The sequence below is a fragment of the Schistocerca piceifrons genome, chromosome X (assembly GCF_021461385.2).
Source record: "Schistocerca piceifrons isolate TAMUIC-IGC-003096 chromosome X, iqSchPice1.1, whole genome shotgun sequence".
Taxonomy (NCBI): domain Eukaryota; kingdom Metazoa; phylum Arthropoda; class Insecta; order Orthoptera; family Acrididae; genus Schistocerca; species Schistocerca piceifrons.
In genome coordinates, this window is record NC_060149.1 from 970,034,597 (window position 1) to 970,049,586 (window position 14,990).

The 14,990-nt window shown below is 38.6% G+C and overlaps 1 protein-coding gene across 1 annotated transcript; it reads right to left on the reverse strand.

The window, feature by feature from the left end:
• Positions 1–2,076: 2,076 nt before the first annotated feature.
• On the reverse strand, positions 2,077–9,659 carry LOC124722820. The gene is made up of 4 exons (XM_047247945.1): positions 9,577–9,659; positions 7,709–9,284; positions 3,082–3,167; positions 2,077–2,173 (listed from the first exon to the last, which is right to left on the reverse strand). Exons 1-4 carry the CDS (start codon positions 9,657–9,659, stop codon positions 2,077–2,079), a joined length of 1,842 nt encoding a protein of 613 aa, XP_047103901.1.
• Positions 9,660–14,990: the final 5,331 nt, after the last annotated feature.

Consider the following 14,990-nt stretch of genomic DNA (forward strand, 5'->3'; position numbering starts at 1 on the left):
TTGGACTGACTGTGCTAAGCACTTGTCTGTTGCACCGCAGCATGGAGCCGGACTGTCCTGCATGATGGATTCTTACATCTGTTCACGGCTTAGTAATTTGTATGGGGCACCTCAAAGCTGAAAGTTGGTCAAATTTGGCATTTCACTTCAGATGCCAGTTCTTACACCCACTTGGGGGTGTCGTCAGGATTGGTTAGCGATGTGGACTTGTAATCAATATACGTAGTCATGTTGGGAAAAGGAAACTGTATCAGTTTATTTGCTCATAGGGATTACATTGTGAGAATTGTCAGGAGGACAACAGAAGGTAGTTCCAGAACCATCTTGGAGCAGAAGGTAAAGGAGCCAAGGTAAAGAAACTGAGCCATTTAGTGTTTGCTATAGGTGGCGGTTTGGAACATAAGAGAGAGATGTTCTTCAGCTCTGATAGCAGCCAGTGTCTAAAGTCAAGTGATCCTGTGGCATTATTTGTTTAGTAGGTAGGTCTTTACAGTGATGATTTATCCTAGTCCATCATGAACTGGCCCATTGTCGTATCAGCAGCAAGGCGACAGACTGAATGGGAGCCCATTTGTAAAATGAAGTAATAGTAATTTCTTGCTTACGGAGACTGGAGTAGCACCTTGCAAAGGAACTACTTTCCAATAACAGTTTTAGCCACGGATGTGACATTTCCTGAGCCTTTTACACAACTATTGTGTAAAAATGGGTGTTTGCGAGACTTTAATATGGTGCATCATTTAAACTATATATTTTCAGAATGAGATATTCACTCTGCAGCGGAGTGTGCACTGATATGAAACTTCCTGGCACATTAAAACTGTGTGTCCGACCGAGACTCGAACTCGGGACCTTTGCCTTTCGCAGGCAAGTGCTCTACCATCTGAGCTACCGAAGCATGACTCACGCCCAGTACTCATAGCTTTACTTCTGCCAGTATCTCGTGCTTCGGTAGCTCAGATGGTAGAGCACTTGCCTGCGAAAGGCAAAGGTCCCGAGTTCGAGTCTCGGTCGGGCACACATTTTTGATCTGCCAGGAAGTTTCATATCAGTGCACACTCCACTGCAGAGTGAATATCTCATTCTGGAAACCTCCCCCAGGCTGTGGCAAAGCCATGTCTCTGCAATATCCTTTCTTACAGGAGTGCTAGTTCAGCAAGGTTCGCATGAGAGCTTCTGTAAAGTTTGGAAGGTAGGAGATGAGATACTGGCAGAAGTAAAGCTGTGAGTACCGGGCGTGAGTCGTGCTTCAGTAGCTCAGATGGAGGAGCACTTGCCCGCGAAAGGCAAAGGTCCCGAGTTCGAGTCTCGGTCGGGCACACAGTTTTAATCTGCCAGGAAGTTTTAATATATTTTCAAATTACAAAAGTATAAATATGAAAAACACTGAATTTGACACTTAAGTTTTGTGAACATGTAAATTAACATGGCATCTGGTATCTTTTAACATAACATAGATCCCAGCCCAGCAAGACATGTTATTTGTCCATAAAAACATGTCAAATCTCTTCCTCATGATGAGATAAAGATGTTCATTTAAAAATATTTTTTAGCTAGTTAATATATAAAGTACTCCCCACTGTGTAATATTTGCAGAAATGACGAAAGAATTGTCGGCTTAGGACATCATCAAAGTGTGACAGATATGGAACATCTTCTCCTGCTACGAAGGGGTTATTTACTTATTGGGGTTGTGGCTTGGCAGTGTTTTGTAAGGCAGAGAGGAAGAGGCACTGTCTGCAATATCAACACCCAGAATAAGCTTAACAAGGCTAAGGAGCAATGTCACTCTCTTCTGTGTTGTTATGAGATTCAATTTGAAAATGTTGTTCTCGTTAATGAGATCTGTTTACTCAATGTATATGAATGTCACATAAGAGTAACAAAATAAAAAAGAGTTGTTTAAAAGGCTTAAAGACTAGAGAGCTGTCTTACAGCCCTCAATCCTCTGCAAATGGAAACAAAGTCACATGACAAGACATGGTGGCAGTGCATAGCAGGTTTGTTAACATGGAGAAACTACAAGAAGGTAACTGACTTGAGGTAAATGTTTATGAGTAGCATCAGGGCGACAGATCATTGAAATGTAATGTGTCTTCTCAGCTCAGTACAGCCATCCCTCTCTTTTTCACTGCTAAATTTCACTACCAACAATTCGTGCTTTGACCACAAGCTTCATTCACAAAGTAGTAAAAATAATATGGAATAACTATTAAAATAAATGCGAGGGTTACCCAAAAAGTGAGGCACTACATTTGTTTGCCTTCAGTAATTATTTATTGAACACAACGATAAATATACAACAGAAAGAATGTTGTTTATTCTACATTCCCTATACTTCCACACAATTGCTGCCCTTTTCTATGGCCTTCCTCCATCGAGACACAAGGGTGTGTGTACCCTGTCAGTGCCACTCCTTGTTCTGGTATTGAAGCCATTTCTCCACTGTAAGAATCACATCTTTGTCATCCTCAAAATGTCATCTACAAATGTGATGCTTTAATGGGACGAGCAAATGGAAGTTGGAGGTGCGCTAGGTCAGGGCTGTAGGATGGATGAGATGATACTGTCCAACCCTGTTTAATGATGGTTCTGAAGTCCTCAAACTTGTGTGAGGCCGAGCGTTATCATATAGAATCAGTCACTCTCCTGGGTTATTATGGTGACAAAATCATTGGAAGCCCCTTTTGGGTTTGGTTAATGTGTTCACATCTGCTTCAGAAATATTGGTACTGTGTCTTGGCATCACATCAAAGAGTGAGAAGATTTAGTTTCCTTCCTGAGTGACAGCTTCATTGACAAGTGCCAAGTTGTTCTGCATTGGTCTTTGTGAATGAGCACATCAGCAAGCTGTGCCTGGTCAAGTTTGAAAGCCACGAATGGGCTCCCTGAATGAAGCAAATCTTGGAGCTCTGCCGAACCAATGTCTCGTAATGGCCTCACTCTCTTTGCCCAGTGACTAACAGAACTTCTGTCTATTGCAGATGCTCCATAAACAGGATGCAAACAATTGGGAATATTCTCAAAGGTTCTATTCTTTGCTGTGAGAAGTTCAATGACGACACACTGCTTGTAGCTTACATCATATAGAGCCACCATTTCAAAACATTGCTATAGGTATGATACCTGTCAGAATAAATGGGATATTTGTGTGTGCAATTTGGAAACTTCAAATAATGTATATCTTAACTGTCACATTCATACAATTTTTGCTGATTGAGAAAATATGTGGTACATTATTTTCCAGGCAATCTTCGTACTTTCAGTTAGCATGACACCCTCTGTTCGCTGCTGTGTACGGTGGCGAGAACCTGACCAATTGGGTGCAAATTTGATTTACGTGCTAGCTAAAGTGCTATGTGCTATATTTCATGTTGTGTTTGTGTCCTGCAAAAAAATTCTATTTAACTGATGCTCCACTTTACAGATCTCACCAAACTGTCTCATTGTTGGTACAGTTTGTTACGCAAAAATATTGAGAACTCTGATGTCAGTGGATGAAACAGTACCTATATTCCAAGTTACAATTGAAGACTGCTTCATTATTATGAGAAATACAAATTTTTGATGCTAAAACCAGCCAGCTTTTGTTAAATATGAATGGAACGAATGCTTCAGGGCGAGGTGAAGAAAACCGAGAAGGCACTATGTTGCACCTTCATATTAGGCTAACAACTCTTATGGTGACAGATCTGTATATTTAGTCTTATTCACAGTCCTGGGCTCTTATTTCTAGTGTGATGATGATGAATTATGTTCATGCTGACACAGCAAATAGTTTATGTGTGCATAGGATGGCAGGTCTCAGCTGTGAAATATTCTGAAGGGGTAGCAATACCTTTATAATTTGATGGGAAGCAACTTCCCATGCAAGCAGGATATGTGGACATTGTCAGATGTCTGGTGTTGTGCTGAAGACATTTGGTCCTCACAAGGGGAAGGTCGTGGAATGGCCAACCAATTTGAGTCATATTTGGCAGGGTGCTTGTATAAACCTAAAACAGAGGACTGAGATATTTTGGCTCAAAAAGCTCCCCCATCCTTATATTTGAGGAAACCACTCCTAATTGATTGATTCAAATTTGACAAAATCAATAGGTAATTGAAAATTGGGTGTTTTCATCATGTGGGGGGGGGGGGGGGGGGGGGTGCTGCTCAGCATATTCCCATTTCGTAGAATCGAAGAAAGACACTGAGTATGCCTATGGTAAACACTGTTCAAAAGAACTGCCACTGACGTAGTGATCAAGGCATGTGGCTGAGGAGAAGAGAACATATGTTTAATTTCCAAATGCATTCTGCAGTTTTTTCATTAGTATTTTTGCTGTATTGAATCTAGTAGGAATAGGAAAGTGACTAGGTAATCAGTGAAAAATAGTAACAAGGTAGGGAAATAAATTTCTTTAATGACTTGGATTAGAAAGAATTATAATTTTAATCCTGGTTGCCCTACAAAGGCTCTTTCACTCACTGTTACTTGCCTTCACTTACCTTTGAACATCTACATGGGTGGTACTTGTCATATAAACATTTGAAGCAAATATGCTTGTGACACAAAGAACATATAATGAAAGCAGCTTTTGCACAACTACATCATTCATTCTGAAGATTTGGCAGAAAACTGACTTGGGTTACATTTAAAAATATTTCGTTTTTGGGAATCACACTGAAGTGCCAAGGAAACTGGTATAGGAATGTGTATTAAAATACAGATAGATGTAAACAGACAGAATATGGCACTGCGGTCATCAATGCCTGTATAAGATAACAAGTGTCTGCCACAGTTGTTAGCTAGGTTACTGCTGCTGCAATGGCAGATTATCAAGATTTAAATGAGTTGGAACATGTTGCTATAGTCGGTTCATGAGCGATGGGACACAGTATCTCTGAGGTAGTGATGAAGCGAGGTTTTTCCATTTGACCATTCCACAAGTGTACCTTGAATATCAGGAATCTGGTAAAACATCAGATCTCTGACATCGCTGTGGCTGGAAAAAGATTCTGCAAGAAAATGACCAATGACGACTGAAGAGAATTGTTCAATGTGACAGAAGTGCAACCTTTCCTCAGATTGCCGTACATTTCAGTACTGGGCTATCAACAAGTATCAGCATGCAAATCATTCAACGATACATCATCAATATGGACTTTTGGAGCTGAGGCCCACTCGTGTACCCTTGATGACTGCATGACACAAAGCTTTATGCCTCGTCTGGATCCGTCAACACCGACATTGGACTGTTGATGACTGGAAACATGTTGCCTGGTCGGATGAGTGTCATTTCAAATTGTATCAAGTGTATAGATGTGTATGGGTATGGAGCTGGCCCCATGAGTCCATGGACACTGCTTGTCAGCAGGGGACTTGTTCAAGCTGGTGGGGGCTCTGTAATGGTGTGGGATGTGTGCAGTTGGACTGATACAGGACCCATGATATGTCTATATACGACTCTGACAGGTAACTCTTATGTAACCATCCTTTCTAGATTACCTGTATCCATTCATGGCCATTGTGCATTCTGAAGAACTTGGCCAATTCCAGCATGACAATGTGACACCCCACACATCCAGAATTTCTACAGAGTGGCTCCAGAAACACCCTTCTGAGTTTAAACACTTCACTGGTCACCAAACTCACCAGACATGAACATTATTGAGTGTATCTGGGATGCCTTGCAATGTGCTGTTCAGATGATGTCTCCACACCCTTGTGTTCTTACTGATTTATGGACAGCCCTGCAGGATTCATGGTGTCAGTTCCCTCTAGCACTATTTCAGACATCAGTCAAGTCCATGCCATGCCATGTTGCAGCACTTCTGCGTGCTTGTGGGCCCCTACATGATATTAGGCAGGTGTACCAGTTTCTTTGGATCTCCAGTGTAATTCTAATGCATACCACGCATGCAACATCACCTAAAAAATTGGTGCTGAAAATTGATCATGAATTATGCTATGAATTGTTGTGGAATGTGGATAGTTGTGAAATTCCTGCTGGATTTCCAGATGTACATTGCAGTTTTGAAACCTCCAAATAAAGTTCTGTACCACGGCTCATTGTAAACTAGCATAGCATATTAAGCTGTCTGTGGTCCCTCGTGACATTTGTTTTCATATGAGGCTTTGAATTTTAATTTTTCACCAATCCAAGTTGTTTGAGGAATTTATTTACCTCCTTGTTATTATTCCTTAATAACTGCCATATTAACCCTCCTTTTGTTACTAATTTCAATAAGGAAAAGAAAGATGACAAAAAATCCAGCAGACTGCATTTCAGAATTGAACACAGGTTCTCTGCTCCCCAGCCAGATGCCTTGATTGTTGCATCAGCAGTACTTTCATTGAATAGCATTTACTTTACGGGTACATAAGTGGCAGTTGTAATAGTTTCTTTTGCAAATCCCTAGGAAAAAAGTTTGCTTCTGGACACCACCTATGATGATAATAATAATAATAAAGATTTTATTGTCTTTAGGCCATTACAGCAATTGACAACGTCAAATGAAGCTACAATTTATAATACAGTGTGATAAGGTATTGACTACTGAAATATTTTAGCTTATATTACAATAAATGTACAGTGGGTCATCTGTTGGATTACTGCATTTTACAGTTGAAGAATTCATTGATATCATAGAACGGGTGGGCAATAAACCATTCATGCAGTCTTTCTTTGAATGTATGTTGAGGAAGATCCTGTATGGCATGTGGCAGCTTATTAAATAGCTTGTGCCCTGTGACTTCATAGCTATTTATTGATTTTGATAGTCTGTGGTAAGGCGTGTATATGTGTTTGATGCTTCTTGTGTTGTAACAATGTACATTTTCTCTACGTTTCACATCTTGTAGGTTCTTCTTCGTAAAGATTAAGACATTGTATATATAGAGGTTTATTACAGTCATAATTTTTTGTTTAGTAAATAAGGGTTTGCAGTGAGCCTTATGTGAAGAATTTGTAATTATCCTAATGGCTTTCTTCTGCAATAATAGGATGTCATGTATATGACTACAGTTACCCCACAAGATAATGCCATAGGATATTATACTCTGGAAAAATGCAAAATAAGATGATCTGATGTATGTTTCAGGTACACAATTTCTGAGTTGTCTTAATAAATAAATTACTCTAGATAGTTTACTACTAATATAGTTTACATGTTGGCCCCAGGATAACTTTTCGTCTAAATAAACTCCCAGGAATTTAACAGAACTAGAGTCATCAGATAGTGGCTTGTCTCTTAGAGTGAAGATTATCTGCTGAGTTTTATTTTCATTTAGCAGGAAACTATTTGCTCTGAACCAATATGCTGCATGAGTCAGTGTATTTTCAGCACAGGTTTTAAGATCATTAAGACTGTTACTGCTATGGAGAAAAGTCGTATCATCTGCATACAATACAGTGGTGGATCTAATAAACGAGGGGAGGTCATTGATCATTATCAGAAACAGGAAGGGCCCCAGTACAGATCCCTGAGGCACACCTACTTTAACATTTTCTATGTTTGACATTTCCTTACCAACACAAACTACCTGTTTACGGTTGTTGAGATAAGCTTTTAATAGTCTGAGACTGTTTTCTTTGATGCCGTAGAATTCTAGTTTCTCTAGTAGTGGCATGTGCTCAACACAGTCGAAGGCCTTGCTTAGGTCACAGAATGAGACCTGAGCAAAGCCTTTGTTCTCAAAAACTTTGAGGATGTAACTGACTACCATGTTGATTGCATCAATGGTCGACAGATTCTTCCTAAACCCATATTGTGTAGCATTAATTATTCCTAGATTCTCAAAGTGAGATGATAATTGTTGGTACATGATGCATTCTATTACCTTGGAGAATGTGGGTACTATTGGAATAGGCCTGTAGCTAGATGGAGAGTCTTTATCTCCCTTTTTGTATACTGGGACAATCCTAGACAGTTTTAACTCATCAGGAAAATATCCCTCAAGTAAGCACTTGCTTATGCAATGGGTTAAGGGGTAGAGAATGCAGTCACACACTTTTTTTAGCAGGTTGGATGATATGCCATATATATCTAAGCTATCAGATGATTTCAGTTGTTTTATGACCCCTTGTACACATCTAGGCGATACTTCGGAGAAGGTTACCATGCTTGTATTTAGTGACTGTCTACCCCAATTTTGGGAGAGTAACTCTGATGGACTAATGTCTGGTTTGATAATTGTGTCTCCTATTTCTCTCACTGAATTAATAAAAAACTCATTGAGTGTTTGTGGTGGGATATTAATTTTGTCTTTTTTAGTATCTCTGGCAGCACTGTTAATTACTTTCCAAGCAGTTTTGCATTTATTGGTGGAATTATGCATGCTGTTGGCATTGTAGGTTTTTTTGGCTTGCAGGATGGCTTTTTTGTATTCATTCCTGCATTCCACATAGGCTGATTTGGCACAGTCAGACTTCATACTATTGTATATGTTGTACAGTAACAAAACTTGTTTCTTTAGGTCTGTCAGCTGTTTAGTGTACCATATATTTTGTCTGTTTTGAGATCTGGATTTGTGGCTGCTGTCCATTATTTTGATTTTCTTTATGGGAATACTATGGTTAAATAGGGTCAAGAATGCATTAAAAAATCTATCAAATATTATTTTGGCTGGCAGATCATTACTTGATGTGTAATGTCCATCGACACTACAATGGCCAAACCAGTCTCTGTCAGCAAGGGAATTACGAAATGTTTTAATTTTATCCTCAGTTATGGGTCTGGTAATCACAACTGTTGGGACAGGTCTGTTTGCATTGCTCCTATTGAGGGGAATTTTACTTTCATAATTTAGAGATACGGAGTCATGGTCAGAGAATGGGAACACTACAACTTCGCATGTGTTTTCAGTGGTCTTGAAGTTTACAAAGATGTTATCTAAACATGCTTTGTTTCTTGTGGGCCTGTTATTAACATGATGTAAATTGTATTGTCTTAGCAAGTTTTCCAGATCTGCAACACTACCCTTACATTTAGTAACATCAAAATCAGCATTCAAATCGCCTCCTATTGCAATATCATAATGTAGCCATTTAATATTACTTAATTCACTCAATAGCATGTCCATTTTTTCTAAAAATATGTTAATGCTTCCCTTTGGTGATCTGTACATGGATACTACTATTAGCTTATGACTATTAATGATTATACCCGTAACTTCAAAGTGCTGTTCATCACACAAGGAATTTAGGTCTAGTTTGGTTATTGTACAATTGAGTGACTGGTGGGAATAAATTGCCACACCACCTCTAATGTGCTTTTTCCTACAGTAGCTATTTACTATACTAAAAGTGTTCCATTTTCAATTGTATATCGATCTGGTCAGTTTTGAATCAAATTCACATCATGAACTGTAGGGATGGTGTTCTCAAAACTGATCTTCATTTTATGTTGTATAGAAGCAGGCTGCCAAATATGAGCTGAATTGGTTAACTGCATTTGTGGCCTTCTCCTTGCCCATGTTAAAAATTTACACTTTACACTGCTATTTTTGCATTGTTGTGAAGTACTGATCAATTGGTGGTAAAAGGTTTCAAAGAAACCATTGAAGCTATAATAGTACTTTAATTTGAAAACCTTTTGACAGTGTATGGTTTCTTTAATTGATTACATTTAATGGGTTTCATATAAATGATTTCCTTTTTCTTCTGTGATGCCATATGTAATGTAGTTAAGAGGTATATTTTCGTTTTCATAGTGCTGGAACAGTGATATAAGCCGTTTGATACTTCAAAAATAAGCTATTGGAAAGTGATACCAAACTCCTGAAAAATGCCATCAAAATTGGCAGAAAGTAATACTAGAGTTGGCAGAAAACAGCAACAAATAGGCAAAAATAACTCTGAAATTGACCATAAAATAAAATGGATTTTTCCTGTCTCTGCTTACTGTTTGTTAGACAGACAGACATTATTTCCACGACATAATACTTATTTCTTTGAGATTGTGTTCTTCGCAGTTGTAAACCATTGTTTACACCTGATTCTCTTATCTTGAATGTGCTGCCATACAGTGTATGTTCAAGTACAGTGTGTACATAAAATCAAGGAACACTTTCAATTATTTATTTAAACATTGTACAGATGCCATACATACTGCATTTCGAAGAGAAACTTTTTGAAAGTTTATTTTTTTCTATAAACATTTGATATGCGAACCATGAGTGATCAGGTAGATGACAATACGGTAATCAAATTCTTGCCTTACCCATCCCAGCATGGCATCGTCGACTGTGGCAGTCACTTCCCGTATTCACTCCTGGAGCTCTGCCACATCGTATGGTAGAGGTAGTACATACGCAAAAGAGTCACACAGAGTGAGATCTGGTGATCGGGAGGGCCATTTCATGAAACAGATTTCCCCTTCTGTAGCATGGCCGAGCCATCGATGTGACTGCTCCGTTTTCAGGTACCCAGGAACTTCACGATGAAAATGGGGTGGAGCCCCATCCTGCTGAAAGATGAACAGAGAGTCCAATCTCATTTGAGGCATCAGCCATTGCTGCAACATGTACAAGTAGGAATTTCCAGTGACAGTGCTCTTGGTGAAGAAGAATGGCCCATACAATTTTTGACGTGACAAGACACAAAAAACATTTACCTTTGCAGTACAGTTTCAGATTCTTTGTTCACCATTGACCACCTGAGGTGGAATAGGCAATTTAAATGGATATCATATAACATTTTCCGTGAATAGTACCTTAAAGCTAAATGAGCTTTGCAAATAGCGCCCATAGATGATAACATACACCATAACATAAGATAAATACATTCAGTGACACCACATAATGAAATCCTTAAAAATTAATGTTGATTGATTTTATATTCATAAATTCTGTTACATTGTAAAAAGGATTGATTAGTAACCAATTTAGTAGCTTGCTCTTGAAGCTACTTATGTGATCCGACCGAGAAGAAAATTGAAGTTTATTAAATATTCTTAGACTATTGATTAGATGGGAATTCGCTGTTCTTGTCAGCCTGTGCCTAGGTATGTCTAATTTTGTTTTGCCTCTGGTATTATGGTGGTGCATGTTTTCCCCCATTTCAAAAACTGCTATATTGGTTTTTTTTGCTTACAATTCTGAGGCGTATATATAAAAATTAATAACGGTTAATATTTTCAGCTGAATGAACAGTGGTCGGCAGTGCTCTGATCTACCAGAATTGCTCATTGGCCTTATCACTTTCTTCTGAATTTTTAGAAGTTCAGTGATGTGAAGAGAGTCCCCATATCAGCAGTCCATACTCTATCTGTGACTGAAAGAGTCCAAAATAAATAACTCATAAATATTCTCTTGTCACCAGGCTCCTCAGTTTCCACATTAAATACGTAACTCGAGACAATTTTGCGCAGGTGTGGTTGATGTGTGTTTCCCACATTAACTTAAAGTCTACATGAATTCCTAGAATTTTAACTGCTTTCACCTATACCTCTTTTGACAATCCCAGTGTAATCTGTTGGTTTTTATAAGGATTGCAAAGCAGTGTATTGGGTGAGAACCAATTTAGTGCTGCTTCCATGTCATCTTGCAGAACTGATATGTTGTCGTGCTGAGCAAACAAAGTTGTGGCATCAGCATAACCAAATAACAAAAGTGGGGATACAATGAGGTAAATCATTGACTGCAGTTATAAAAAAGAAGGGCCTAAGGACAGAACCTTGTAGGACTCCTGTCTTAACTTCTAGCAACTGTGAGTCTCTGTTTCTGACATAGGCAAACTGCTTCCAATTTTTAGGTATGATTCAATTACTGCCAATGCAGAATCTTGTATGCCATAGAATTTGAGTTTAGCAATTAAGATATCATGAGAAATCCAGTCTAATGCCTTACTTAAATCACATAAAAGAAGTGAGGCTTTATTTTTATTCTCAAAGGTTGTTATTACTTCATTCACAATTGAAAGAACAGCAGTGGTGGTATTTTTTCCCTTGCGGAAGCCAAATTGACTATTAGAGAGTAAGTTATGCGACTCAAAGTAGTGGTTCAGTTGGTTATAAATAAGAGATTCAAGTATTTTCAAGAAAATGGGAACTATTGAAACTGGTTGGTAATTTTTGAGATCATGTTTGTCCCCTTTTTTATACACTGGGATAACTTTTGATATTTTTAGAGTTGTAGGATAGATTCCAAACTTTTGACACCTATTAAACAGAAAAGCCAATGGTTCACTAATTATATGCACTGTTTTTTTTAATTATGTAATTGGACAACCAAGAGTAGTCCATGCTCTTGGGAGTTTGAGAACTTTGCCACTACCTTTGTAATCCAAGTGGGTGCGATTGTCCTCCATGTAAATGTATTGTTTGCAGGTTGTTGTTGCTTAAGTAGATCACTTGCATTGGTGGTTGTTTCAATTTTGTTCCTAATATAACTTACAGAGTCCATGAAAAAATGATTAACTTTATCCGGGTCAAGAGCTATGCGATGCTCATCATTCCTGCAATGCTCTTGTGCAACAGCATTCCATGCAGCTTTGCACTTATTAGGAGCCCCTTCAATGCATCTTTTGTATGCTGTTCTTTTTGCCATTCTAAGCTTAGTTCTGTAGGTTCTCTTACATTCAAGATATGCTTTGTACAAATCATCTTTCTGCTCCGTTCCATCTTTATGAGAATTTTTATACATGTGGTACAATGATAACATATTTTCCCTCATATTGGTAAGTTTATCTGTGTACCACTTAATGTTTTTCTTTATAGGTTGGCTTTTAAGATTGATTTTTATAGGAGGAGAACAAGAATACCACAAATCTAAATAATTTTTAATGAAGCTCTTAAAAGCAGTTTCAGTTTTATTTATTCCCATTTGACAGTTATATATACAGTCCCACTTAATATATCCGAGTTTCTGAGTGAACTGGTTTACTACTTCTTCCTTCTGCCCTCTAACCCACATTACCTTTTCCTTAGGATTGGCACCTATGTTTGGGGAATACGCTCAAATTCAGTGCATTTGTGTGGATGCTTCATACCGTAGATTCGACAGTTGTGCCTGTTCACTTTCACAGTACTGTGAAAAGTTACTTGGTTGCTAAAAATGAAGTGTTCAACAATGCCATACCCACCCCATTCACTTGTTACAACTGTGAATAAATCTCAGAATGCTTGTCTTTGTTGTTGCCATTGAGGTTCTGCACTAGCTCCAATTTTAATGGTTTCATAGACAGCTTCTGTAGCAGGACTTTCCACACTGTCATTGGAGTCATTTCCAGTTCGAAGGATGCACGATGCGCCGATTTCCTAGGACTCCTTATGAATATCTCTTGTAAGTGCTCCACATTCACTGCACTCACACTAGGATGTCCGCTTCTCTTCGTCAGGCACAAGCTACCTGTCATAAGGAATTTGTTGTGCCGGTGGTACATGGCCTTTCTTGTTGTTAGCTTCTTACCGTACTTGGTTCTAAACATAGGGGGAAAAAAAACTTTCAGTGTTTATCTTCGAAATGACATATGTGTGATATCTGTACAGTTTTTGGTTTCTGTGCAGTAAATAATTGAAACTGTTCCTAGACTTTATGTACACCCTGTATTTTGAAATCTCCTATGTTGGCAAACATATAAGTGTTATATCAAATATTGATAGAAACTGCTTACCAAGCATCAAGGAAGACATTAACACAGACGAGGAAAACCTAGTCAAGGAAAACATAAGTTTTTTTTGAAACTGGAGTTATATTAATCTGCCAAAAGAGAAGAAAGTAGCAATATTATGAAAAGGAAAGTTACCACTCACTATAAAGCAGAGATGCTAAGTCATAGATAGGCACAACTAAAAGCCTGTCACAAACAAGAAGGTTTGGCCAGTAAGGCCTTACTGGCCGGAAGCTTCTTATTTGTGACAGTCTTTCTGTTGTGCCTATCTGTGACTCAGCATCTCTACCATACGGCGAGTGGTGACTTATTTCCATAATATTGTTATATTCCATCCTGGATTTTCCTTATTTGAAAAGAGAAGACAGGTTGGATGAAACAATGCATACTGAGATTAAATAGAAAAAGTTCTCAAGAGTTCCTGGAGCAAGGAGGAGGTGAACAACTCAGTAAGAGCACTTGTTTTTCCTTTCATTCTTTCCATTTAATTTCAGTTACTATTCCTGCTTCTGTACTTTCTTCATTGGAAAGAACCCGAAAAATGGCGCTGTTATACTTCACTGTGTATGCCTGTATCTACAGCTGCTTGGTAAATAAAAATTATATCTAATGTTATTTGACTGCAATTCTGTATGGGGTGTAATTTTTGCTAGCAGAAAAATATATAATTCCAGTGATACACTATGGCCGACCACTACTTATATTTAGGAGGTGAAATTGCCAGTGCTGCTGATTGTCACACACAAAATGAGGGGGAATGAGGAAGGGAGATATCTCATAACTTTGATGTTCCCCAAGGAGGAAAGATTGATAGCTTGGGGATGATTGGAAGAGGTCCCTCAGACATCAGGAAACTAGTGAATTCGAATTTTTTTTTTTTTTGCCCCATACACTTACAAGTGTCCATCAGCAGTACTTGAAATTCCACCTTCTAAAGGTAAGTACTGCCCACCCCATTTTATACACAGTTCAGTCACATTAATGTGAGCACTGCCTATGTTTTATATCAACATGCAGTAACCGCTCACAGACGGCAGATGCCAGCATTAGCATTGGAGTATATATAAAGTGGGTCAAGGGGTGATGCAGAAAAGAGTGCAGATGTTGTCATAATGCTGAAACAGAGCTATTTATCGGACATCATTGGTTTTTGGGCCAAGTGTAGAAGCATTTCCAAAAAGGCTAAGATTGTAAACTGTTTACATGCCAGCGTGGTGAAAGTATACTGTGCATGGCGAATTAGTGCCATCCAAAACCGGCACGCAGGCAACTGTGGTGCAAAGATATGTGTGGGTGAATGAATATGCAACTGTTGAGCAACTAACCAGCCAGATGAACCAAGGGGCTACCAACCGTGTCTCCTCAATGACCGTTCAACAAATGTTGATGCATATG